General features: G+C 45.7%; 1 protein-coding gene across 4 annotated transcripts; it reads left to right on the top strand.

Annotated features, from left to right (window-relative positions):
• FYB2 (FYN binding protein 2) lies at positions 1-27,614 on the top strand. Of its 4 annotated transcripts, none has more exons than XM_064719705.1 (20): positions 1-208; positions 3,869-4,574; positions 5,873-6,067; positions 7,106-7,139; positions 10,057-10,145; positions 10,929-10,957; positions 11,873-11,904; positions 12,697-12,781; positions 13,489-13,630; positions 15,902-16,022; positions 16,124-16,164; positions 16,464-16,533; positions 18,744-18,827; positions 20,003-20,031; positions 20,803-20,860; positions 21,389-21,481; positions 23,129-23,213; positions 25,111-25,285; positions 26,405-26,438; positions 27,464-27,614. In XM_064719705.1, the coding sequence occupies exons 1-20, from the start codon at positions 200-202 to the stop codon at positions 27,471-27,473; spliced, it is 2,121 nt and encodes a 706-aa protein (XP_064575775.1). In that variant the 5' UTR covers positions 1-199; the 3' UTR covers positions 27,474-27,614. The 4 variants fall into 4 exon arrangements, with proteins under 4 accessions (XP_064575775.1, XP_064575772.1, XP_064575774.1 ...); XM_064719702.1 differs by having other exon boundaries at positions 75-208; positions 16,121-16,164; positions 20,800-20,860; positions 27,464-27,606; XM_064719704.1 differs by having other exon boundaries at positions 75-208; positions 20,800-20,860; positions 27,464-27,597.

Raw genomic sequence — 27,614 nt, 5'->3', positions numbered from 1 at the left:
GACATTTGTGGCTCAGCCCAGCCCAGGTGAGGCTCTCCCCGCCCCGGGGGCAGAGCCAGGCTCAGCCCAGGTGTGTTTGGTGTTCGGGGCTGGCTCCGCCTGGGTTGGGCTGGGCTGGCTTGGCTGCGCTGGAGCAGAGCAGCAGAGCAGGAGGGCACACGGAGCATGCTGGCCTGAATGAACCCTGGAGCAGCGAGGGATGGACCTGGTAACTGCTGGGGCTCTGTCTCTTGTGCAGCTGGCCCGGGGGAAGGATTTCTGCTCGGTTTTCTGCTGCTGAGCCATGGCTTGGGGCTGTTCTCTCCATGGAGCTGTTTATCCAGGGAGTGAGGTGCTCTCTCCTTGCTCTGTGTGCAGACCACACAAAAACTGCTTTGCTGCCCCAAAAAGGGGCTCCCAGCACTGCTGTCTTCCCCTCTCACTCTGACACTGCAGTTGTGCCTCTTGCTGTAACAAAAAGCTGAGTTGGGTTTATTGGTTTATTTTGGGAGAAGCTGGTGGTTAATGAGTCGATGGTATCTGCAGTGTGCTCTGCTCAGCCTGCCCGGGGTGCCTGGCCTGGCTCCAGCAGCCCCACGCCAGGGCAGAGGGCAGCACAGATTAAACATTTACCCACCACAGCTCCCTGGGGAATCAAGATAAAGGATGGAACAAGCCAGAGGAATTCCAGCAGGGGAACAGGCAGTGCTTCCTCTCGGCTGTCCGGCGTGCCACGTCTTGAATGGGGTTTATTTGGGGTTTATTTTCCTGGGTTGATTCCTTTTAGAAAAGCAGCTACAGGAAACTAATGAGGATTAGTTCGATTTAGTTAATTAATTGAGAAGAGAAGGCTCTGGGAGGACTTTATTGCAGCATTTCAGTACCTGAAGGAGTTGCAGGGGAGCTGGAAAGAGACTTCTGACAAAGCCCTGGAATGACAGAATAAGAGGGATGGCTTCAAACTGACAGAGGGCAGGGTTAGATCAGATATTGGGAAGAAATTCTTCACTTGGAGGGTGGAGAGGCCCTGGAAAAAGTTGCTTAGAGAGAGAAGCTGGGGCTGCCCCATCCCTGTAAGTGTCCCAGGCCAGGTTGGACAGGGCTTGGAGGAACCTGGTCAGTGTTGGGTGTGCTCATGGCAAGGGGTGGGAAGAAATTGATCTTTAAAGTCCTTTGCAATCCAAACCATTCTGGGATTCTGCAATTCAGATTCCTTTTGTTTAATCCAAACTATCAGCACAAACCTCCTGCTAAAAGCCACCCTTATCACAGGCTTAAGCTGAGCTTTATTCTGCTTCCTAAGCTGATCTTGATGTTAGAAGAGCACTTTATTTTTAGGGAGAAAATATGGGAAGTTTCTCTGCCCCTTAACTCTGTAATGCTTCTGTCCCCTGACTCCTCACAGCTTTCCGGCCAGTGGACGTTTGTTTCCTTTTTTTCTCTCTCTTCCCCTCTCATCTTTGCAGGGGCTTTTGCCAAATGTAGCATTATTCACAGTCAATTATTTGGCCAGATGTAGCTGTAATGCACATTGTGAGCTTTTGGCAGGCCTTTAAATTTATGAGTTTATTCTCCCTGCTTGTCAGCTGCTCTGATTTTCAGTGGGCCTGAGTCCTCCCTGGGACCCTGGGGCTCCACGTGTGACCTGCCCAGCTCCGTGTTTAGGCTGAGCATCTCCCTGAAGGTGTGTGGATCAAACAGGAGAGCTGCTTGGATGGCTTTGTGGTTTGAAACAGCCCCGGCTCTGGTGGAGAATTATCCCTGCAGAGACTGGGAGAACTCACTGCACCTTGGAGGGTCTGGCTAAGCTGGGCCCTGTGCAAGCAAACAGCATTTTCAGGAGATGTTTTGGGGAGGGATGGGTTGCCCAGCTAGGTGTGGGTGTGCAGGAGGTGGCAATTTAACCCCATCCACCCCAGCAGTTCTCTGTGTTTGGGGCTATACTTGTCCCTTTTTCTGAGAGCATCCATCAGGTTGCACTCTGGGGAAACCACATCTTAGTGAGGGGCATTGAGCACAGATAATCTCCCTCTTAATTAGCCAAATCAGCTGAAGCTGCCGTTTCAAGGCAAGAAGAATAACAATTTGAGGGGAGGAAGGAAAGCTCCTATCCATCCCACTTTAATCAAACTTAGTGCCAAGCTCCTGACTGTCACAGCCCACTTCTATCACAGTGCCAGGGAGAGGCCTGACCAAAATCCCCATGTCTGCCTCACCTGAGGCACACTGAGACAATCAGGTACTTCTCCTTTCTCTTTTCTTTGTCTCTGAGGGCGCTGATGAGGAATTGTTTGCTCCGATAAAGAAAATCAGCGTGGGGAGGTAAACAGCTCTGAACTCTTCAACCACTGCTGCAGCACGTGCCACGGCTCCCTGCAATTGCATTAGGGCAGCTCGCTGCTTTATTTCCTGTCTGGCATCACTGGAGGGATTTTTTTTTCAATTTTTTTCCCCCCCAAACCTGATTCATCCTCCGTGTGCCTCTGGAAGCTCCCATTCCCAAGGCTCACTGCTAGATTAGCCTGTCTGGGCAGCTCACACAGCATCAGGCTGCTGACCACTAATATGAAATATAATTGGAGCAATTCAAACCTCTCCCCCAAGGGCTGGTTCTTTACATCATGTACTACCCTGTGAAAGTAATAAAGTCAGTGAAAGGGGTTATTCAAGAGAAATTGTCAGTGTTTAATAAATCGTGCAATTAAATGCAATAAAACCTCAGTATGCTATTCATCTGTTCTGTCTTAACACTTAAGGCTGGAGCTTTTTTCAGAATAACGAAGTTCTGTCCTAGATAATTTTTTCCAATTTCCTCATTAGACAGGTTCTCGTGAAGCCTTGCGCTGAACTGAGCTGCCAGAGCAGAGCACCTAATGTAATCATGGCATATAAAAAGTTATAGAGCAGTTCAAGGACTTAAGTAGCTCATAAATTTTTCTTCATATTTTCTCCCTAGTTCAGTTCAGGGCTGAATTTAAGCTGAATTTACCACTGCAGGCAAAACTTGTGCTCCCTTTTCTCCAGCGTGGGATGCAGGGGAGTGAGGGACTGAAACAAAATGTTCTCTGAGTGCTCTTTTAAACTGCACTATCACTGATTTGCTGCTTTTCTTCAAGAACCTGGAGTCTGGTAACTGTGTGGGAGAGGGGCAGAGTGTCATGGCCAGCATCCATCGCCCACAGTGGGAGATGCTCTGTTTGGGTTGTGTGTGCTTTGCTTCTGGAGTGGCATTAAAGGCAAGGGGAGAGGCACCCAAAGAGCCCTGGATGACCTGAGGGACCCTGAGCTGAACCATCACCCTGGAGAAAGAGCATTTTGTCCCAGAGGTTATTAGGAGTGCAGGACCAAGAAGGATATTTGGTGCTTCTCTTCTCATGGTGGTTTTCTCAAGGAGGGTGGGGATGGATTGGGCATCTCTGCAGCAGCACTGGCCTCTCCCCTGCTTGGTGCTTGTGTACTGAAAATATAGTGCAGCTTTCATACCCAGCAGGTGTATAAACAGCATTGCAGCACCCCTGCCAGGAAAGCTTTAACATTCAATTCAGGGTTTGCCAGATCCTCCCGAGGGAAATTCTCCATCACTGGGGAGAAGGAGGCATTTCCCCTGGCCACGCTGCTCCTGCTTGGTTTTCATGCTGTGCTCCTGCATTTTCCCCCTGTTTTCAGCTCTTTTGTCTTCACCAGAAGTGATTTGTGAGCCTTTGGAGGATCCCTTGAAAGAGCAAATTCTCCTCTGCTGCTTTTAAATTTTCACCAGGATCGGCATGTCCTTGGTGACCAAGGCTGAGTGTGCAGCCTGTTTCTCTCTGAAAACAGGATGACTGTTTAAATTGCATGTTGCCACCTCTGTAAGCAGCTGCTCTGTGCTCTCCTGTCTCCCCTCACCCAGGAAGGTGTGACTGATTTCAAAGCCCTCCGAGCAAGATTTCAGAATGACTCCAACTCGGCCAACAAGCCGGAGCAGAAACCTCCCAAGGAGATCACCCCCAAACCTGGCTCTGCAGGGAGCACCACCTCCAGCCCTCTGCCCCTGCCTAAGAGAGAGATGAAAGTGCCCAAACCTGCCCATCCCACCTCCCAAGCCCCTGTGCTCACCCAGCACAGCCCTTTGGCACAGCCTGGGGGTGACAGGGAGCGGATGGGGCACAGCAAGGAGCACAAGGACAGCACCGCAGAGAAAGGGCTGGGTCCTCCCAAGAGCAGCTCAGAAAATCCTCTGCTCCCCTGTGCCACTGCCCAGCAAGGATCAAGCCAAACAGCTCCAGAAGACCCTCAGCTCCCAGATTCTTTCCAGCACGTCCTACAGATCTGGGAAGAGACGTTATCCCGCAAGGAGAAAACAAGTCCAACACATCGGGCGGCCAACGCAGCTCCTGCTGCATCAGGCAGTGCCAGGATGGCAGCCTCTGGGAGCTCCCCTCTGCTGGACTGGCGTGCCCAGAGGAAGGATGCTGTGCATGGCAGAGGGATTGCCCTTCCTCAGGCTCCCAGAGGACACAGGAGCTCTGATGGAGCAGCTGCTGAGGGTGTGGTGGCACCTGCGTTCTGCCTGCCGGGTTATCGTGCACCCAGACACTCGCCTCAGCTCCAGAAAGGTATGGAAAGGTGTATTATAAACACCAAATGTAGAAATACATGAGTGTATAGGTGATCTGGAAGTGCAGGGTATGGCAGCAGCAGAGGCTCTGCATCCTGAGGGTTGGGATCTTCAAACAAGAGGCCAAGCTGGCCCATTGGAATGCTCTGTACTTGCTCTGGAGGCAAGAAATGGGTCTCAAACTGCTGCTCTTCTTGGGTAGGGGGAGGATTCCCCATATCCAACATTTATTTTAAAAAACTCACTCTAAGAAATTACCCATATATTGAGAGTAGGATGAAGATTGAGGACAGGAGACCATCTTAGTTTTTGGTGTGCCTTGGCCATTTGCAATCCCAAGGTAAATGTGACTTCACACAGAAGTGAAGGGCATGTATGGAAAGGTGTATTCTAAACACTGAATATGGAGATATATGAGTGTATAGGTGATCTGGAAGTTCAGGGTATGGCAGCAGGAGAGAAAAGCTCCTGAGCGTTGGGACCCTCAAACAAGAGGCCAGGCTGGCCCATTGGAATACTCTGTGCTTGCTCTGGAGGTCTTGAAGATAAGAAATGGGTCTCAAACTGCTGCTCTGCTTGGGTAAGGGGAGGATTCCCCATATCCAACAATTTTTTTAAAAACTCACTCTAAGAAATTGCTCACATTTTGAGGGTAGGTTGAAAATTGAAAACAGGAAACTATCTTAATTTTGGTGTGCCTTGGACATTTGCATTCCCAAGGTAAATGTGACTTCACACAGATGTGAAAGGCTGGTCTGCACAGACACTTTAATTCTAATTAAAAGAGCTTAAACCTGAATCCCCACCACCACCACCACCTCTGCACCCTCCCAGCTTTGCAAAAGGTCATATTTAAGATCTGAGAAGATATTTTTTAGAGAAACTGCTGCTGGGAGACTCAGAGGCTGTGAAGCTCGCCTTGCTGAGGTGACTGGGTGATGGGGCACTGAAAACCTTAAGTCTTTGTTTACCCTGGAAAGCCACCTCACCTGGACTGAGCACTGCAAACAGCCACAGCCCTAAATCCTGCTGGATTAAACTGTTACCAGCGCAGAAAATTGGGCTGGTATTTTACAATCCAGAGGAAGGGAGCTGTCAAGAGCTGAGACCCCAACATGGTTCATGTGGTAAAAATCTGTAAAAATGGGCATTTCCACTTGTCCTGCCATTCTGGTGGTGTGGTGATGGAGGAGGCAGAGCTGATTAGAAATGTCAGTACAACAGCTAATGATCTTGTGTGGATTTTTGCTTAAATCAGGGCTAATTGCTGCCTGTCCTTGTGCTTCTCTGGAGCAGAGTCAGAACCTCCCTTCTGCCAGCCTGGAGCAGGAAAATGGAATGACAGCCCTGGGAGCAAGTGGCCAAAGATTAAACCTCTGCCTTCAGCTGCATCCCTGGGTCCTGCCCCTGGGAAGCCTCCAAGACCCCCAAAGGTTGATCTCAGTGCTTTCCAAAGCATCATGCCTTTGCTCCACAGAGGAAATGAAACAAGTAAGAGATATTTAGTCTTTTTTCCCCCCTAGATCTGTTTTATAGAAAATGAATTAAAATGAGCAGTTTATTGACAGCTGATTTCCAGCGCACAGAAATCAGACATTGTTACTCGTTTATAACTTCTTCCTCAAACATTAATAAGAGCCCAGCAGTTTCAGTGGGGCCGATTTTTGCTCTTAATCTGGAGAAGGGATCTGGTTTTCCAGAAACCCGGCTCCCTCCCAAGTGCAGCGTGCTGAGAGCAGTTTACAGCTGGCTGTAAAGCAGCAGCAGCAGCAGTGCCTGTGAGCCCAGCTGATCTTTATCACTCCCCTTCAATGGGAAATGCCTCCACTCTGGAGCGCACAACTGTGGGAAGGCACAATAAAATTGCTAGAGAACAGTCTGCTAATCCCCCCCACTTCTGTTTTAAATACAACAGAGGGCAATGTCGTTAAGCGTTCCGACATCAAGAAATGCAAAAGTTCAGTTTCCCATAATAAAACCCTATTGATGTCGCATAATAGAATATTCTGGAGCACTTAGTAAGCTGCTAAGTGGTGTTTCTTTATAGATACAGCCTTAATTACAGCCAGATCTTTAGGCACAACTTTTGATGAATTCAAAGGGAGCTGCTTTTGTAAGAAGGGCTCTGCTAAAGCCTCTTTGGCTTTACAGTGCCAGCTCTTATTGGTGTGCCCTGGCTTTGATAAGAACGAGAGGGAGTTTTTCATTGAAACTGTTTTCTAGTCTGACTTTTCTAAATATACTAATCTGATGGGGGGAACTAGTTATATTTATATGCCATCATCTCCATGCCCTCCCAATATTATCTGTCTCTAGAAAGCCTGAGGTTGTAGGCGGGAAATGTGAAATAATAATGCCAAATGAACAGAGGCAGGTGCCCAGTTTGTGCTGGCAGTGCTGTGTCACGGCTGCCTTTGTGTGCAGCAGGAAGGGCTGTCCCTGGAAGGGCTGTCCCTGTCACCCCTCCCGTGTGCTCTGGAGGATCCTGGGCTTGCCTTCCATCACTAATGCTCTGTTCTTTGTGTGCAGCTGCTGCAGAAGAGGATTACCTGACCCCTGAAAGGTGAGCCTGGGCAGAGGCAAGGTGTGCCTCACAGGGGATGGGGATGCCCTGTGAAGATTGATCTAGAGGCTGGACAGAGCGACAGAATAAAGCAGGGATTTATTCCAAGGATCTCCTCAATGGATCCACCTTGGGCAGCACCAGAGCCCAGCCAGGGCTGCACCCAAGATGAACCAAAATGGCCCCAAAATGCCCGAGGGGCACGGGGTCTGGCCCTGGGATCAGTTCTGCTCCATTTGCACCTTGCAGTTCATTGTCCCATTCCAGCTTTAGCCCAGGCAGTCCCACCCTGCTTGTTTTTCTCTCTCCAGCCCATGGTGTTTGTGCTTTGGGGCTGAGATTTGGATCATTTGTCCTTGGTGCCCAGCTGGAGCAGGAATTGTTTTGTCTCCCTGCTCTGTGCACAGAGCTCACCTTCCCTCATGTGAAGCTCAGACTCACACACTAAAGCAGCACAGAATCTGAAAAATAGAAAAGCTGAACCCTGAAGCATCAATGGGAGCATCCCCATCCCATTTCCCTTCAGCCTGGAGGGAATGGCCCATCCTGGATGAGCAGCTTGCGCCAGGGGCTGCTCAAGGCAGGGCAAAGTGCAAGGCCAGGCTGGATGGGATCCTGAGCAGCCTGATCTACTGGAGGGTGTCCCTGCTTGTGGGAGAGGGAGGGTTTGGAACTGGATCATCTTTAAGGCTCCTTCCCAACCCATCCTAGGATTCTGTGTGTGATGGAGCTACATGGCAAGCTCAAATGTGGCTGGGAGGGCCCTCTCCTAATGGAGAAAACTTCATCCTTCTTTTCTCTTGAGGGCTCTTAAAACCTCATGGAGAGCTGTATCCGTGTGTCTTTAGGTCTGGTTTAGCTGGTGGGGAGTAGAATTCTGCCACTGCTTTAGTTGCACAGTCATCACCACCACCCTGTGTGTGAGTTTTGCTTCCTGTTTGCTGTGTACTCAACTTTTGTGTTTTTAGAACAGAAATGCTTTTGGAAACTGTTGTTGCTGAAACAAAGCCCTGGCATAGCCAGAAGGTGTTGGGGATTTCTTTGCCAGCAGCAAAGGAATTTTTATTCCTGCACAATTCTGTGATGCTGTGTTTGTGCAGACAGCACAACAGGGCACAGGAGCCACTGCCCTCCCTGCCCATCCCAGCCCTTCAGCTGCCTCCACAGCTGAGGTGAGGTGGTCCAAAATCACTTGAGTTTGTCTGAAACAGCTCAAAAATCTTGCAGACACAATTATTTTTGTATGCAGGAAGATCCTGACTTTTCTGGTCTCTGACTTGTGGCTGTGCAGCAACCTGGGATTTGTACAAGAGCGGCAAAAGTGGGGGGAAAATATTCATACACATGTTTTGTTGTAGGTGTGGAAAGGGGAAATGGATCAGCTGCACCAAAGCAAAGAGAGGGGAATTCTTAAAATACTTTCTGTGCCCAAACAACTCCTCCAGCTATCACAGCAAGTTGTTCTTGACATCATGAGGTGCCCCTGCCAGTGTGGGCTGGTGTTAACTTTTAACCTGTGCTTGTCAGAAGAGAACTGGTCAAAAAATAACCTCCTCCAAAGCTGTTCTGGCAATGCAATGCAGCAGGGTTAGCAGTCCTGCTCCAACACTTGTGATATGGTCCTTACAGTAGGTCACTTGTTAAATATTAACTGTGCGATAACAGGGGGAATTACTTAAATAACTCTGGCATAAAAGCAAAATAACAGCAGTGTGGGGACAGGAATTCCCCTCCTCGAAGCCTCACCTGGAATGAAGTGTGGTCTCTTGGAGACGCTGGCACAGTTTGTGGTGCTGGCAATTCCTGGGCTGTGTGGGATGAGGAGCACCCTGTGGGACTCAAGGGTGGCTGGGGCCTGCAGGGGACACCCCTGCCATCAGCACAGCCCCCTGCTTCACTTTAGGGGCTTTTCCTTCTCTGATTCCACTGCTGTCAAAGTGCACCTTGAATTTCTTGTTCCTTGTGCTCTGGTTTCCCCCTAGTCCTTTCTCTGTTGAAGCTGAGTGGTGACAGCAAGGTGATTCAGGAAAAACAGACCCTCCCTGAGAGTTTTTACAGCTACAAGGAGGAAGTTCCTGCTAGAATTCTCCCTTTTGCTCTTTCCCCACCTTACCCTGTCCCCCACGTGTGTTACAAGCCTTGTCTTGTGCTTTTGCTGCTTCCTGGTGCATTCCTAAAATGCCAAAAACTCCCTCACTGTGGGCGGAGGGGAAGGGCTGGTGGATTCGCCTGGGTAATTCAGGAATGCTGGGATTTTACCCCTCCATCTTCTCCCAAATGGCACTAACATGAATTTCTGGAGGGGGGAAGGAAAAAGGAGAATGGGGAGGTGGGAACTGGGGCTGGGGAGCCCAGCACTGGGGCTGTGGGATGCTGGAGCTGTGGTGCTTCCCCTCCTCCTGAGGCTGGCACGTGCCACTCACAGTGCTGGCATGGAGTGCGTGGCTTGATAAGCTCAGGAACAGCACCTTTAAATGATCCTTTCCATGAGAACCCACGTGCCAAAGAGTTCAACTGGGAATGCTTATCAATTTCAAAGTACCTGAGTAGGCTTGAAAAATGCTGCGCTTCGATTTCCTTGTTTTGTTTTCTGGTTTTTGGGGTTTTTTTTCTATTTCTGCTTGAAGGATTGCTGTAGGCAGGAGGCTCTAACCCTGGTAGGAAGTCTCCTGATGTGCTTTGAGCCCTCAGAATGCAGCCTGGCCTCCCAAAGGATGAGCAGTGGGAAACTTCAGCTGAGCCCTGCATCTGCCACAGGTCTCCTCTCCCTCCGAGGAATCCCTGATTTCACCTTGCTTTTTTGTAGGCTCACTATCAAAGCTCTTGATTTCCTTGTCCTTAAGATGAATATCTTTTTTTCATACTACTAAATGAAACAGGAAAAAAAAAATCTTTTCTCTCTTTTTCATCTTCTCAGTGCTCAGCTTGAAGAGCAGAATAATTATGAAGAAGCCCCAATGTACCTGAATCAGTCTGGGGACACCACAACCTTGAGTGTCATTGAAGGTACTTTGAAAGGCAGCACTGGGAGGTGAATTATGTGCTAGCTGGGAAAAAAAACCTTTAAAATAGGAAATAATAGGGAATAATACAGTTTCTTGTTGAGAAAAGCAGCTGCACAATGGTCTGGGAGAACAGGTATGAGTGTCCTGTCCCCCTGTGCAATGTGAAGACTCTGGGGCAATGACAAAAAATGTTAAAATTCTGGAGTAAAGTGATGCTTATAGTAAAACTCAGTGGGGAATATCATAAGACATGACCGATGTAGAGGAGAATAAAAGAAGGTAGTGAGGCAAACCTCAGCATCTTCTTGGGAACAGAAGGGCAAAGACTAGGAGACTTTTCCAGGTCCATCAATATCTTTTCCCAGTATAATTTTCTCTGTCAAAGGTGCCACTGCTCTGCTTTTGCATTTTCCAGGTTTGGAAGGTTTGGGAAGTTATGGGAGCTTTGGGAAGGTCATTTCTGCCATGTGCATGGGTTTTATCTCCCAGTGGGAAAGGAGCCAAGCAAATCCCTTGTGGGGGAACTGCCACATCCCCCTGGGATTTCACAGATCCCTGAAAATGTGGCCAGTCAGGCTTGGGGCTGCAGCCCCCTGCATGTTTTTCACATATTTTAGCATAATTTTAACAATGCTCAAAAAGCAGAGGGATAGTGCTGTAGGACATGGGGGATGTCCATGGGGAATGTGTGCCTGCATGCTGAGCATCCCAGCTGAAGCTGAGTTTTGCACCTAAAAGTGCAGTGACTTTAACATTAATATCTGTTCATAAATATCTTTCCTAGCACCTAAGGCAGAGCCTCAAAAACACAAGGTAAGCGTCTTGAAAACTTCTAATATCTGTATTTCTTACCTGCCAAGAATTTCTCTGTGTGCTGTCTGTGAAGACTCTCAAAAAATAAATAAGAAATTGCAGAGGGGACACAAAGACTAATGAGATTCCCAAACATACCAGTGGGAAGAGTCAGCTCCCTTGATTTCCACTGCAGAAATGTAAGGAAGTGATAACACCAGCTGGATGGATCGTGGTGGTGGACCAAGTGTTAAGCACCAATATCAAGAATGTGAATTTTTGGAGGAAAAAATCTACTGCAATGTTCTGGAATTTCCTGCCAAGGGTGAGCTGGTGCTGGTGATCCCTCTGTGAGGATGTAAAAGCAAAACTAAGCCAGGCTGCTTGGCTTGGCAGCACATTTGGAGAGCTCATCACCCCGTGCCAGGAGGTGTCCATGTCCTGGCCATCAGCTCTGGCCCTGCTGGAACTCTGTGTGAGATGTCAGACTCCAGTTTCAGGTCCTGGCTTGCAAAGCCATCCCACTGCCTGGGAAATAGCACAGCTTCCCAAACATATTTATCTCTGTGTGATTTGCACAGAGGTCCTCTGGCTTGGCTGCAGTCTCACTTTATGGCAGGCTGGGAAATCTTTATTTAAATTTTAAAAACTTCCTCCTCCTCTCCTTTCTGTAATAGCTTCCATGCTGACCTGTAGCTCCATTGGTCCAACACCAGCACTGTTTTATTATCCCTGGATAGTTTGTCAATATGTGCATTCCCTGTCCTGCAAAGGAGATGAAATATCCTTTTCTGATGACTATTCCAAACATAAAATACTTCTGGGCTTTCTAGAGAAATATTTATTTAAATGCTGGTTGACAGTTGAGGCCTTGTATGAAAGCTTGACTGCTGAGAAAAGCACAGTGGCTGAAGGCTTTCCTCTGCTTTATTCTAGAAACAGAAGATTTTCCCCTTTGCCAAATCCAGGTAATTTCCTTTCCTCTCCCTCAAACTTCTTCTAGCCCCACAGCTGATTAGGGTTAGGAATTGAATATTGTAACACTCAGTAAATATAAAGAAATTTCATATATTTCATGACCAAGACAGCAGAGATGATGCTTTTCTTTGCCAGCACTTGTGGTTCCTAAGATTTTCATTCTAAAACATATCTGGAGGGAAGATTATAAAAAATTACACTCTCTATTCCTACTGAAACCTGAAAACAGGGAGAGTTATGAGGCTCTCAAACTGGGGCACCTCATTCTAGGTCCAAGGCAAGGCAAGGTCCATCCTGAATTTCACCCTGCAAATGTCCCACTTTGAGCTCCTTGTGGTGTGTGTTTATGGTCACTGTCTGAAGGCTGGGTTTTTTGGTGGTGATTGAAGAGTTGTGTGATAAAAAAGGGTCAATTTTGTGGGAATTGTGGAGAAAAAAGGTATCAAGTCCTGCATCCTGTTGCTGTTTCTTCTTTCCCAAATCTCAATGTGTTGAGAGGCACATTGTGTGATCCAGGTGCCACCACAAATAAATCTATTTTGTCCTTTCCAGCTGTGAGGAAACAAAAATATTAATTTGTGTCTCTTCCAAGAATTATTTGTATTATCCCTGAGTGACCACTGGCCTTTAGATTGGGATTTGCCCTCACTTTGCTGGTGGTCATTTGGGCATCTCCCTCATTCAGAGGGAAAAGGAGCTGCTTGTTTGGGCACTGTCACAAGGCAGTGTGTTTGTGACTGTGCTGAAATGTCTGAGATCTCTCTCATTTCTGAACATTTCAGTCCAGAAAGAGCTCTGACAGAGGATGAAAAAGAGGGAAAACCAAGTGATGGAAGAGCAAAACTGGAGGAGAATAAAATGTTCGAGGTATTGTATCCTTGAGGTTAATTTTAATGATTATGATAGGATGTCTCTTCTTCTGTCCTCTCTCTGTTTGGGAAACAATTAAGGAAACATTTTGGGAAACTTGAGCCCTTAATCCCAGGGGGTTTCCACCTTCTCTTTTGCTTGTCCATCACTGCACTGCTTCAGCCTGAAAGGTTGATGGGGAAGGGTGTGAAACTGTGATGGTGTTCACAGGAGTCCCAGGATGAGGGAAGAGACGAGGGTCTGACTCCATGTTTCAGAAGGCTTGATTTATTATTTTATGATATATATATATATATTAAAACTATACTAAAAGAATAGAAGAAATGATTTCATTAGAAGGCTGGCTAAGAATAGAAAAAGAAAGAATGAATAACAAAGGTTTGTGGCTTGGACTCTCTGTCTGAGCCAGCTGAGTGTGATTGGCCATTAATTACAAACATCCACATGAGACCAGTCACAGATGCACCTGTTGCATTCCACAGCAGCAGATAATCAATGTTTACATTTTGTTCCTGAGGCCTCTCAGCTTCTCAGGAGGAAAAATCCCAAGGAAAGGATTTTTCATAAAAGATGTCTGTGACATGAAACTGTTTTAAGTTCACAGATAATTGATATTCTTATGGATGCATGGATGTGTAATAGAAATATACATTAGAAATCTGTTTCTGAGGGCTGCACTGACCAAACCCAACACTGGACCCCAGACAGGTGGAAATGAGTACATGTCTCCCAAGGCAGATGGCAGAGGTGGGCTGAAGGTTCTGCAAGGGAAGCAGGATGTGACCAGTCCCCAAAATGCAACGTATCCAACCCCACCAGGGCTGGCAAGAGACAGAGCAGAGCACTGTGAGTATCTCATTGCACCATCGAGCGTTTCCCCAGTCCCCAGCCCCATCTGCCGCCCAAATGTCTCTTCCATATGGGAAAGAGCGTTGAATTTGGATGCAACTCTTGAACCAATTTAGTTAAACCGGGGCAAAAGGTTGCCTGAGAGTTTGTGTTCTGGTGTGGATCATTTATTTTGGCTGTGCGAGCAGCTTCCTAAGCTGGTTAACCATCTGCGCGGCCCCGGCCGAGGTGTTTGTTTTCCTAGCAGATTGCCCTTATCCGTGAGAGCTGAAACCCATCTCCTCTGCTCCTCATCATTTATGGGCTCTCAGGGAAGGGGCTGGCCAAGCCTTGGGGTGGAAATGAGCAGGGTGAGAGCCTGAAGCCTCTCTCTGTGCCTCCCTCTCCCTGCTCCATCTCCTCATGGTGCCAGGCTGACTTTGGGCTCCTTTCTCTCAGGATGCTCTGAGGCATTGGCCACAGCTGCTGAAAGGCCCCTCAGCTGCACAATTAAACCAAATCACATCCCCTCTGCATGAAATGTTCATGGTTCTGTTCTGCAAAGGCTCTGCGAGCCACTGGTGTGATATGGGAGCATTTCAGAGATGAAAGAGAGAAAAGTGGCCCTGTTGGGCTCTGTGGGCAGACCAGGAGTGTGAAGGAGAAAGTGTAAATTGACTGTGACCGTGGTTATTTTTATTGGTGTGGTTCTCAGGTATTTCTTTTTTTATTTATTATTATTATTTTAAATCACCTCATAATAATTTTCTGGTTTGGTTGGTGTCTGTTTCTGTAAAAGATCTTGCTGGTTTGCTTGACCTTTGAACAGCTGGAGGTAATTTCTGCTGGGATTTTTTTTCCCCCCAAAGTACTCCTGGTTAGCCTCCTGCTCCAACAGAGAGGCTGATTTGGAGAACTGTTTGGTCCACCACTTGGCCTGCTGAATTTGGATGTTTTGCAGAAGTTTTGGTCTTTAGCTGGACCATGTTGAGGTGGTCCCTGTGTCCAGCAAGATGTACTGCATGAATCAGAATGGTTTGGGTTGGAGGGAGCTGAAATAAATTATAAATAAATGAAATGTACTATAAATAAATAAAATATATTATAAATAAATTACAAAAATCTTTGCTTTAGTAGGTTTTCTGAGGAATTCCTCTCCGAGAAAGGACAACTGTTGAGGGTAACACAACAACTAAGAGCCTACAGATATGTTTTCCATTCCAGGAATCCAGGAAATTCTCTGCTCTGAGACACTTCAAGAAACAAAAGTGAACAATTTTCGAAGTTTTTAGCTTTAAAAGTCATAAAAATATTTTATGTTTAAAGAAGTTAAAATGTCTGTCGATTTTTTCAATTATGGCAGCTCTGACTCAAATCTTCCTCACCTAAAAGCATCCAAGAGATTATTCTTGGATCTCCAGAGAAGTGATTGGAGGGAGAGCTTGGCATGGCTGGTGGACATGTTAAGAACCAAATAATGAACCATTTCATTGTTCCTCTCCTTGCACCCCCTGCCACCTTCCACTGTCCCAGGTGCTCCAAGCCCTGCCCAGCCTGGCCTGGAGCACTCCCCTTGCTCATTTACAAACACTATCTGCTTTTATTTGTGTGGCTGCATTTCTGCATTGCTCCAACTCTCTCAAGTCAATTTTAACGTTCTGACATTGCCACTTAGGAGCTCTGCAGGAATAATCTGTTTCTCACCTCATGAGGTGCAACTCCCAGGCTTGATTGCAGCCCCCAGTGAAATCCATCTCAGGGTGCTCATCCTCCTTGGGTCCTTCCCAAGGTGTTGATTTACAGGTGGATTCCAACGGAATGGTTCATTATTTGGTTCTTAACATTTCCACCAACCATGCCAAGCTCTCCCTCCAATCCCTCCCTTGAGATCCAAGAATAATCTCTTGGATGCTTTTAGGTGAGGAAGATTTGGGTTAGAGTTGCCACAATTGAAAAAATTGACAGGCATTTTAAGTTCTTTAAACATAAAATATTTTTACGACTCTTAAAGCTACAAACTTTGAAAATTGTTCACTTTTGTTTCTTGAAGTGTCTCAGAGCAAAGAATTTCCTGGAATGGAAAATATATTTGTAGGTTCTTATTTATTGTGTTATCCTCAACAGTTTTCCTTTCTCTGAGAGGAGTTCCTCAGAAAAGCTCCTAAAGGAAAGGTTTATTTCATTTATTTATAATATATTTTATTTATTTATAGTATATTTCATTTATTAATAATATATTTAATTTATTTATAATTTATTTCATGTATTTATTTATAATCTCATTTCCAGGGCACAGCATGGGTATTGGTGCTCCAAAGCCAGGAGGATCAGCCTTGGCCCAAAGCCCTGGGCAGTGTCTGCAGGCCCCAGAGGACATCTATGATGATGTTGAGGAGCTGCAGGACAGACTGTGAGTGTGGCCCTGGGCTCTTGCAGTGCCTGTGCCTAGGAAATGTCATTTAAAATCCCTCCTGCAGAAATCCCCCATGTCACACTTGTGTCTTCCAGCAGCCACGGCTCAGATGCCTCCAGTTCCTTCACTTCAGACAGCAGTAAGTGGGGAAGCTCAAGCAGAATCTGCTTTTAATTTGGGCTGGTCCCTGGGAGATGCTGGGAATGGTTTTGTTTCACTTTCAGCATCTACAGTGTCTCCTCCTGGCTGGGTTGCTCTGAATTCCCATTAAAACCAGTGGGGAGTAGTGTGCATGTCTAGCATGGAATTCCATGTCTAGCATGGAATTCATTTGAGCAGCCCTGAAGAGTGAATTGTAAAAGAGCTGGGTGCAATTTGTCCAGCAAACCTCACCTTATTGCTACTGAACTTGTCCTAATGGCGTGCCTTGGTTTTAAGTTTCAGGAAACAGCTACGAGGAAACATATGAAGATGTTGAGATTGGGGGTGATAACCCAGCAAAACCAGGGTAAGTTGCAATTTCTTAGCCTGTACTTTGAAATTCTGGCCATTCAGCCTTGATCTCACATGCCAGGTACTGGCTGCAAGCCTTTTTCTTTTTTTTTCTCCTGACTCAACTGCAGAAAGCTGTTGTGTGGGTGGGTTTCTTCCCTTCTTCCTCCCTCTTTCCCCTTTGGCTAACACTTTGGGAGCAAAAAGCCATTACCAAAATTGAATCCCAGAGCAGTGAGGGGGATTTTTCTTCCTGTAACACTCTCCATCCTTTGGAAGTGCTGCCCTCCCAGACCCATTCCTGCATCAACAGCACAGCCTCATTTGCCTTCTCCTCATTCAAAGTGTTGCTCAGCTGTGGCTGAGAATTGGCTGCACCTTTTTTGTGTGTGCCAAAAGAGGGGATGCTCCAGGGACAAACAGGACAAAATGCTCACATTTGAGATCACAAAAGGCTGGAGAAGAACCTGATGTGCTGTAACTAACCTGCAAGCAGCTCATTTTTTATGCAGCCTCTCAAGATATTTGCTTTCCACGGGGTGTGTTATAAAACCAATGAGTTTTGCAGCCTCTGGTTTATGCGCTGCCTGAGCTTCCCAAATGGATTAGGAGGTGTAAGGTGAATTTTAGTTGTGTTTTGTGGGTTCCCTACCCTCGTGCAGTAAAAATTGCCTTTGAAAGGAACAGAGGCAGCCTTTGGGAAAGGCACATGTGGCACAGGATTGCTTGGAGTGCATCTGGTGGCTCTCTCCTGAGCAGCAGTGTGGGAGGAATAACAAGGTGTTGCTGAACATCTGCTTTTCCCTTATGGATGAGAAGCCTGCATTGGCCTGCATCTGCATCCCAGCCCAGCCTGTGTGTGACAGAGAGGAAAGGAAAAGGGGAAAGCTGAACCCCCTGGAGGTGGCAGGATGATTATTAAAAGAAGGAAGTGTGATGGTGTTCACAGGGGTCTCAGGATGAGGGAAGAGACAGAGATCTGACTCCATGTTTCAGAAGGCTTGATTTAATTATTTTATGATATATATTACATTAAAACTATACTAAAAGAATAGAAGAAAAGGTTTCATCACAGAAGGCTAGCTAAGCTAAGAATAGAAAAAGAAAGAATGATAACAAAGGTTTGTGGCTCAGCTCTCTGTCTGAGCCAGCTGACTGTGATTGGCCATTAATTACAAACATCCAACATGGGCCAATCACAGATGCACCTGTTGGATTCCACAGCAGCAGATAATCAATGTTTACATTTTGTTCCTCTCAGCTTCTCAGGAGGAAAAAATCCTAAGGAAAGGATTTTTAATGAAAATATGTCCGCGACAAAGAAAGTGTCATTTCTCTGCAAATTGTCCGTGGGAGTCACGTAGTGGGGGAGCAGCAGCTCCTCCATCCCAAGGGAAGGTGTTCCCATATGGATCAGGCACATCCCCTCCCCTGGCAAGCACATCCCTGCCTCTTCTTCACCCCCCTGCACATGGATGCAGAAATTAAACTCTCTGGTTGACTCACAAAAGGAGGAGAGCATCTTGCTGGGGCTGCAGAGGAATTTCAAGGCCGTTTGGGACCAAATTCAAAGGTTTCAGAGGGCAGGGTCCTAATCCCCAAACCAGCCTTTCTGTGATCTCTCTATTGATCCCACGGGCAGGATTAAGTGTGCTGAGACACATAAAAGGTTTTTAATGGTCCTTGTGCAGGGTAATGACCCCCAGGGGAGGACCTGGGCTGCCTGCAGATACTTTACAGGAAAATTGCAGTGTTAATTTGCAGCCTTTGTAAACTTCAGAGAGAAGTGTGTGCTGTGGACCATCCTCCTCAAGGACACACACACAATGGAAATGTGGGATGGAGGGTGGCTCAGAAGGTGCCCCTGATGTCCCCTTTAATGGTCACTGCAATGCTTCTGGGTAAAGCTGCCCTTTCCTCAGGAGTTTTCACTCCCAAGAAACCTGGATCACCCTCTGGTTGTTGGGTCAGAGGAGAACAACTTCAATTAACACAGAAAAGTTTAAAGCTAAGGAAAGATATGAGCATGGACTTAATAATTAAGCACCTTTTTCTGTTCTGCTGCTGATCCCACTGAGTCTGTGATCCATATGATGCTGTTAACACTTAAATTCTGACCTGAGGTCCAGGCTCTGCTGCCCTTCCTTTCCCTGCCCCCAGAATCTCTGGGGCTGCTTCTGCACCTTGTGTCTCTTTTAATTTAAAAGCTGTTTCACTTTTGGACAGAACAGAAAAACAGAAGAGATTTGGAAACCTGTTTAAGATAGAAAAGTTGAAGCTGAACAATTTCAGGCTCAAGGACAACCTAAGGTAAGAAAATGCTGGTGGTCCCACTCCTTCCCCCTTCAAACCTGAGCATTCCTCCTGGCAATTATTGGAGAGCAGGAGGTCTAGGACTAAGGAATACAGATATTTTTTTGGACACATAGGCCAAAAGTGCTTCTGTCAACTCACTAGGAGCTACTATGGCAAATGGCCCATCTGTGCAGCTTCTCCAGAACCTGTAGCATCAGGAATCTCCTGGAGCTGGTCCTACAGCAGTTTCCAGGTTTTCATAGATTTTCTGTTGCCTTTGGTACCTTTCTGGTGCCTCAGCATGGCAGAAGATGCACAGGGGAATGTAGGAAGGTGATGCCTGCTGCCAGGATTGGGGACAGCCTTGTTGATGTGGGGTTTTATTCCAAGTTTCATTCAGAGCCAAGAGCAGAAGCATCTGCTGGAGAAGTTTAACAGTGAGTTTTCATTCTAACAGGGTGGGGAATATTGTGTAACTTCCCACAGTGCCTTTTTGGGTATTCTAATATTCAAAACTGCCCATAAGTTTCCAGGGAAATTGCCTTTTCCTCAGGTGTGCAGAACCTGCAGATCCTGTCCTCCACTGCTGCCTCCTCCTGTGCACAGTGCCTGAACTCCAGGAAAATGCTTCCTTTTCTTATTTCTTTGGGAATTCCAGGTTAAACATTTCCTCTTTCATGTCAGGAAGGTTTTCCTTACAAACCTTTTCACATAAGATGCCCTCCAGCAGCTCCTTCAAATACAAATATCATAATAGGGAAAGACCCACCTGATATTGTGCCATTCTCCTGTTTCAAAGAGCCCTTAAAGCTCCTGAAATAATCTTAGATATCTACAGAATTGTCACCTTTAAATTCTTGGAAAACCCCTGATGTTGGCAGACTTACAGGAAGGAATTGCCCCTGACTAAAAATTCCAATTGTCCAGCAATCCCCTTGCTGCTGAGAAGGGCAGCAGGAGTTTGGACTGTTCTTTGGATGCAGTGTAGATCTTTCCTGCTTGATGAACACATGGCTCTTATTGCTGGAAATGCTTATTTAGCAAGGGATATCATTTTGGGAAATACTGTTGGTACCATGGAGCCCATGCACCTCGACCTGTCTCTGTCACTTCAGCAGCATCACTGACAGCTTTTTGGGGCATTGCTGATGTGCAGATTTGTTTCTAAAAGCCTTTTTTTCTATCCACAGGCTGGTTTCCATTTCAGTACCAAATTTAGGTAAGCACATGCCTGTACCTAACTCCTGGGGATTTGTGTTTGTGTTTGAAGAGCCAAATGTTTTGTACAATCAGCTTGATGCACTGTGCCTGTCTGAAAATCATGTGTTGTGGCAGAAGTAGCTTTGAAGACTTGACAGAGATTTGTATTTCATTTGAGAGTGGGGTTTTGTTCATTTTTGGGTGGTTTTGCTTTAAAGAGGAGCATTCCTCCTGCAGATCTGGGTATGTCCAGCAAGGTAAGGTGTGAAACAGTCCATGCAGAACCACTGCTGGCACTGGTATGTGAGCCCATGGCACTCTAGCTTCACAAAACTCTTTACAAAGGGTTTTACTCTTTGTAAAACTCTTTATTCCTGCCTGCTGGAGAGTCAAGTTCCTTTACATAAACAGGGTGGATGCAACCTGAACCTTCAGGAGTTGAACATTGGAGTGAACATACCCGAGTCCTTGTGTTGGGAACGCTGCTTGGGCTGGCTGCAGTGCAATCCTGGGGCTTTGCTGCTGCTCCTGCTCCATCCATGGAGCTGGATGGCCAAACCCATGCAGAAAACTGCCCACAAACACAACTAACCAACCCAAGCATCATTTCTTGTGCTGGACCTTTGCTGGGTGTTTGGGAGCTCCGAGGCTCCTCTTGCATTTCCTTGGCCCCTTTGGGTTGAGCAACAAGCACCAGCCCAAATTTTCCTCTGCAATAGATTATTTGGGGTTCCAGGCTCAGAGGGACATCTCCTAATCCTTTTCTGTCCTGCATTTTGGTTGACAGCAGCTGTGTCCCAGGAGGACAACGTGTATGATGATGTCGAGGTGGAGCAGAGAGAGACCAGGTGAGGAGGATGCCCTGTCCTGGGCTTGTCCTCAACCCAAGGAAGTTTTCCTTCTGGCACAAACCTGTGCCTGGTACTGTAACCCACTGAGGGTCATGATCTGGTTGGGATTCAGTCCTCTGGAGACAGTCCAGGTGCCCTCCCTGTGTGTGTTTAATTTGGCAGGATCTGTTACCCAGTTAGCGCCAGAGACGTGAAAAGGAGAGGGCAGCTCCCTGAAACACGTGAAAAATCTGATCTTTTTCCTAAGGAAGGAAAACTCCATCTCCCAGACCCGATTATCAGCCCCGTCCTGGCAGGCTCCCTGTCAGAAAAATTACTTTTAATAGGAACAGCATGTCCTGGTGTCTTGCTGCCAGATGACTGCGGTGGCTGCGCGTGCTGGTGTAAATCACAGCAAGTGTTTGCGTTTCAGTGCAGGGCTGGGGGGAGATGGAGAAAAATCCAGGTTCTGTAGGCACAGGGATCTGGGGAGGGGACACAATCTGCTGGGAAAAACCTGAATTCCTGCCTGTCTGCTCCTCTCAGAGGGAAGGATGACAAGTACAGAGTCCGGATGCCAAAACTTCGGGTGGCAAAAGAGTACAAGGACAAGAGGAAAAGCATCGACGACGCGGAAAGGTCTTGATTTCCATTCTGTGCTCCCATTTTGTCTGAATTTGTGCACATCTATGAGTGCTTTCAGGAGCAGGATGTCCCTGATTGCACAGACATTTTGTGCTGGTTGATAGTGCAGGATTTCAGGAGTCTTTGCAGAGAATATCTCAGGGGTGAAGCAAACCCTTGGATCAGAGCTGAGCACAAGGGGAGGATACCCAAAGGTCTTATCCTGAAGTCTTGTCATGACTTTCCACTGAGCTGAGCCAAAAGTTGTTACTTCCTACATATTTGGCTCCTTTTTGCTATTTTAGTAGATTTAGATTAGATTTTTGGAAGGAATTCCTCCCTGTGAGGGTGGGCAGGACCTGGCTCAGGTTGTCCAGAGAAGCTGTGGCTGCCCCTGGATCCCTGGAAGAGTCCAAGGCCAGGCTGGACAGGGCTTGGAGCACCCTGGGATAATGAAACATGTCCCTGACCATGGCAGGGGATGAAACCATTCTATGATTCTAAGATTCTATGATTTTGGCAAGAGCCTTGTATTTTAAAGTATTGATTATTTGGGCTGATTGCATCGATTCTTGCTGTGCCATTTGTACATAAAAGCAAATTTTTAATTTTTTTTTTTTTTTGTTATTGGTGCTGCAAAAATTCACATGGAAGTGAGAGATTTCCATTCCCTTTTAGACCACAAAAACAAGCATCACAATGACCTTTTTCATTACCTAATACCTGGGACTTTGAATGTAAATGAGAGACCCATTTTTTGGGTTCTCACCACAGAGTTCCTGCATGGGGCTGCTCAAGCACCACTGGTTGTGCTGTGCAGAATCTCAGGTATAACTTTACAGATCATCAGGGAGTCCATGCAATTTCAACTTTCTCTTAGAGATCACAGGTGCTGCCCAAGGAGGAATCTCTTCACAGCTTAAAAGTCCCTAATTTCAGCTCTTGTTTCCCTTCCTCTTTAAGTGCATCAAAATGAGCCAAGGATTAATAATTTATTACAAATGGGTGGGTTTTTTTTTTGTTTGGTGTTTGTTTCCTTAGTTTTAAAATGAATGCTGCAGCTGTAATTTTGTGTATCAGAAAGAGTGGCATCCCCATATGCAGGAAATGCCCCACTCCCTTTTAGTGGGTTATAAGAACTTGTTTTCCACTTTACAATGCCATATAAATGTCTGCTTGGGGGACTTTCTCCTCTGTGTGCTAAAAATCCCAAAGAAAATCTGGAGAGCTTTGTCAAACCCCACTTCCATAAGTGACTCAGGATGAGATTTATCTGGGGACCCTTTATTTCTGAGCATAAATAAAACCAGAAGGAGACAAAGTGCTGGGGGAAAAGTGAATTGCTGACTTCCATATAAATGGGGCTGATTTGAAACACTCAATAGAGAGTTTATTTGTTCCCACGCTGCTTACAGAACAAAGAAAAAAAATTATCCCAAATGGAGATACAAAATGGCTCAAGTTGTGCCTCACTAAATTTGAGTTGTCTATGCACCCATTTCAAAGAAATAGGGATGTGAACTTTGTGTGCTTTGCTATTCCAAGAGTTCCTTGCAGGCAAGGCTGGAATCAGGCTCTGGGTTGCAATTTCAGATGTGCCAGGGGTTATTTAATTGCAGGTCAGAAATGTAAATGTATGTGTGTCTCTCTCTCTTGTTGCAGAAATATCTTCAAATTCAAGAAGAGCAGTGAAGAAAAGAGCAAGAAGATGGACAAAGAAGAGAAGTTGTTTAGAGAGACATTTATGGTGGGTGTCTTTCTCGCTGTGCCAGGGGAGGAAAGCAGCTCTGTGGCTTGTTCAAACTACTCCTGTTGCTGGTCCTCAGCTGTGCTGGGAAAGTTTTCCCCTGACCTGTTGCCTTCTCACCTAATCTGGGGTGTCCAGAGGAGAAAAGCAGCTCTGTGGTTTGCTTAAAAGACACCTGGTGGCACCTTCTTGGTCCTCAGCTGATGCCTTAGGGTTTAGCTTTTATATTTTTCAAATCCCTTACTGCATTAGTGTATAACTCTAAACTCCATATAAAGTATCAGTTAACTGTGTTCACATTTTGGTCAGACAAAACAATCCCTCTAGGCCTGATATTCCAGGACACCTCACTGCCTCAGGCCCAGAGAAGTACAGACAAAAGTGAATTGAGGGGGAGCAAACTGGTGCTGAGTTATCTCCTCACATGAGGCACCAATTTGTCAGATTAAGCCCTTTTCTGACCCAGAGATGGACAACTGAGAGGTGTTTTAAAAACTTTTATTTCATTTTCAGTCTCATGTGAAGGGTGAGACAGTACAGGTGTTATAATTCACTCCATCACAATCAGAAGCCAACTACTTCCTAACTACAATATATTATAAGTGTTTTTTGGCCGAACAGCTTTTGCCACACCATGCTGTAAATGCCTTAAAGCCAATCATCTAAAATTACCCCTCATGGGTCTTACTTCAGTGCATCTTTCATAGTTCTGTTTCTCTAAAGTATTTAGTCTTATTTGCAAGGCCATCCTTTGAAACTTTTTTCTAGCTCCATTTCTCTCTCAACAATGTCTGTCCTATTCCCTTTCTAAGTCAGCATTTCTTATCTCAAGGTTTACATACTGTGTGAGCCTTCTGTCAGGCTTTGAGAATTTTCTACAAATACATTTCCCACAATTACCTGAAGTTGTAATTGGAGGGCTAATTGGTATTTAAATGGACCAAACTTATAATTGTCTGAAAAACTCATGACCACCATCTGTCTTGGGTGTAGCCTCAAGGAGGCTCCTGACTGCCCAACATGTACCTATTGAAGGCCTGCAATAAATGTGGCCTAAAAAAAATAAATATCTGTTGTGGTGTTGTGGGTCCCAGGACAAGGTGAAGGATGAGAATTGACTTTACGTTCTTAGAAGCTTGATTTATTATGATATTATACGGTATTATATGATATTATATATGTATTATATTGTATAATATATTATAGTATATTGATTATATTATAGTATATTTATTATATTTATTATTTCATATTTATTATATTATAGTAAAAGAAAATTATATACCAAAACTATACTAAAGAAAGAGAAAGAAGCTATTAGAAGGCTAGACAAGAATGAATAATAAAAACCTGTGACTGACCAGAGAGTCCGACACAGCTGGACTGGGATTAATCATCAAGTAAAAACAATTCACATAAAACCAATCAAAGATACACCTGTTAGTAAACAACCTCCAAACCACATTCCAAGCCATCAGATAATTATTGTTCACATTTCTTTTCTGAGGCTTCTAAGAGAAAAACCCTGACAAAGGGATTTTTCATAAAATATCATGGTAACGGATACTGACTTTTATTTCTTCAAATTTTATTTCTTCATATTTTATTTCTTCAAATTTTATTCTTAAAAATTCATTCTTCAAATTTTATTTCTTCAAATATTATTTCTTCAAATTTCATTCTTCAAATTTTATTAATTTTGCCTGGCCTCCCTTTTAGGTAGCCACTCCAAGGCATCAGTCACACTGCTCTCATCTGGATCTTCATCAGAGGCGTTGTTGGGGATTTTCTCCCCAAAGCCTCACGACCCATCCTGAAATCTCCTCCTCCCTCCCTCCCCAGCGCCCTGTTGAGGTTGCACACACAGATACAGAATAACCCCTGTCCTTTCCTGCAGTACCACGAGGAGATCCGCGTGCTCACCAGGGCCCGCGCCGCGCGCTCGGTGCGCAGCCAGCGCCGCGCCGACCTGCCGCTCACAGCTGGGGAACAGCTGGATGTCATCGACATGCACGGCACGGCCCACGGCGCCCAGGGCCACGCCGTCATCTGCCGCAACGCCCAGGGCAGATGTGAGTCTGCAGCCCGGCTCCGGGTGACAAACTCCCTCCCAGACCACTGCACGTCCTAGTGAAGCTCAGTCCTGTTAGGAGTGATAGTGGAGCCCTGGGAAATGTTAAAGATAGTCTTTGAAAATGTTAGGCTTTGTGTTTTCTCAGATTACTGCACCTGCGTAAGCAGTATGATAAATAATATAATTGTTAGATGTGATGATTGGTTAGTAATTGAATATTATATAATCATAAGAAGAATCATGAGAAACTGCGTTGGAAATTTAAGGGGGCTATGTTTAGCTGAAATCTATGTATACAATAGAACAATATAAGTTTAATAATTAACATGAAAGTTATATAACGATAGAGTATAAAAACACGATCATCTCGGATGTATGGTTGGAATCAGGTTTGGGTGGAAAACTACCCCAATTCCCAGAGCTCTTAATAAAAAGCACCACATATAATCACTTATGTGATTATGTGTTTTTGAACACTAACAGGAGGGTTGCTAGTCATAGGGGGAAGGCTAGGGCTAGGTTTATGGATAGTTGGGTGGTTGGGGTGAAGGTGTAGGGTAGTAGTCCCAGGAGGTTGATGAGTAGAAGGAAGGTTATAAGGGATGTTAGGATTAGTGCTCATTTGTGTCCTTTTTTGTCTAGAGGTATTATTAGTTGTTTTGTAACTAGGTTAACAAACCATAGCTGGAGGGTTGAGAGTCGGTTAGTGATTCATCGGTTATCCAGGGATGGTAGTAGGAGGGCTGGGAATGTTATGGAGATGAGGATTAGTGGGATTCCTAGGAGGGATGGGCTTGAAAACTGGTCAAAGAAGCTGAAGTTCATGGTCAGGTTCAGGGGGTAGTGTTTGGAGCGATGGGTGCTTTGTTAGAGGGGGGATTTATTGATACGAATGGCAGAAGTTTGGGCTGGACGATTAAAGAGAAAGTGAGCCATGAAGTGAGCATGATAAAAAATCGGGGGTTGGGGTTTAGTAGAGGCAAATTATTAAGGGGGAGGGGGTCCCTCTTTAGCTTAAAAGGCTAATGCTGGTTCATAGCTTCTTAATGACTAGGATTAGGATTTTGCTAATTCCCTTCCTTTTTGCTAATTCCCTTCCTTTTTCCTCCTCCCGCAGATGGGTATGTTCTGGTGGAACACTTGAACTTCAGGTAATCTCTGATTTTTTTTATTTATTATGATGCACATTTGTGGGAACCCAGGAAATTCCTCTGGCTGCCCTGGAGGGCTAAATCAAGAGCCCAAGACCCCTGTACCTTTTATTTAGCCCTTGGAAAAAGCAATTACCAACCTTTATATGAAGAATTACAAGTCAAGAAAGTTTAAGTAGAATAATAGTTAGTTTGTCACGGGGTGAAAAATAGATTTTTGAGGTTTTTAAAATGGGGGCTTTGGGTCCCAAGGTGGAGGAATTTGGGTGTGCCTTGTCCTTTTTCCTTCTTCTTCTTGGCCTCCATCTTCTGGATGATGTTGGCATTTTTAGATTGGTTTAGAGTAGAAACTCACTGTCTAACATAGTTGATAGGTATTGGGAAGTTATTGTAAATAATGCACATGTAGTTTTTAGTATAAAAGATAACTCCAGTGTGCCTCAACCCGACCTGCCAGACAGACCTCGGTGGGTCAGAGAAAGAATTTTATAGATAAGAAACAATAAACAACCTTGAGAAGGAGAACAGAAAAATCCTGACTCCTCCTTCAACTGCCAGGCTGGGAAAAAAGAAGATTGTACATATCTCAGAGTCACTGTGACCAGCAGAGATTCTGAGACATATTCTGCTCTCTCTCCTGTGTAGGGATAGCTGGAGAAACGTACTTAAAACTTCTGAAGGCAGGGGGAGTTAATGTAAACAGCCAGTATGAAATATTAAATAAGTATTTCCAGTTTTGCTCTGCTGCTGGACAAGTTTCCAGTCCAACTGCAGCTAAAAAAAGCCCTGTCCAGTCATGACTTGTGTAAATTGGAGATTCCTGACTTGCCTTCAGATATGCCATATTAATCCACATCTGCTGCAAACATGGGCCACTCGTGCCTTGCCCTGCCAAAGCACACCCTTAAATTCCCTGCTGCAGCATTTCCTTGCATGCTCATGCATAATTCATAGAAATTAGCCTCCCCTTACCCAGGTGGCCCTTGCTGGGAAAATTCCTTTATTTTTTTTTTTCTTTGAGACAGACAGTACTAACTGCCCTGAGAGCTGCTCTTCCCTGGAGCATCCCTGAAGGTCTCCTGTGCCTCCTGCATCCCTGACAGCCCATGTTGGTCAGCTGTGGGGTGGTGATGGGAATGTAAATAAAGCTGGAGTTTTGTACACTGTTTAATGTGC

This window comes from Zonotrichia leucophrys, chromosome 8 (genome assembly GCF_028769735.1).
Source record: "Zonotrichia leucophrys gambelii isolate GWCS_2022_RI chromosome 8, RI_Zleu_2.0, whole genome shotgun sequence".
Classification (NCBI taxonomy): domain Eukaryota; kingdom Metazoa; phylum Chordata; class Aves; order Passeriformes; family Passerellidae; genus Zonotrichia; species Zonotrichia leucophrys.
Note: the sequence above shows the minus strand (reverse complement) of the source record. Positions and strands in the feature narration are given on the sequence as shown.

Coding starts and splice junctions, on each gene's coding strand:
- FYB2 (XM_064719702.1), top strand. Junction 6,068..7,105: donor CCACAGAGGAAATGAAACAA/GTAAGAGATATT, acceptor CTTTGTGTGCAG/CTGCTGCAGAAGAGGATTAC. Junction 12,782..13,488: donor AGGAGAATAAAATGTTCGAG/GTATTGTATCCT, acceptor ACTGGACCCCAG/ACAGGTGGAAATGAGTACAT.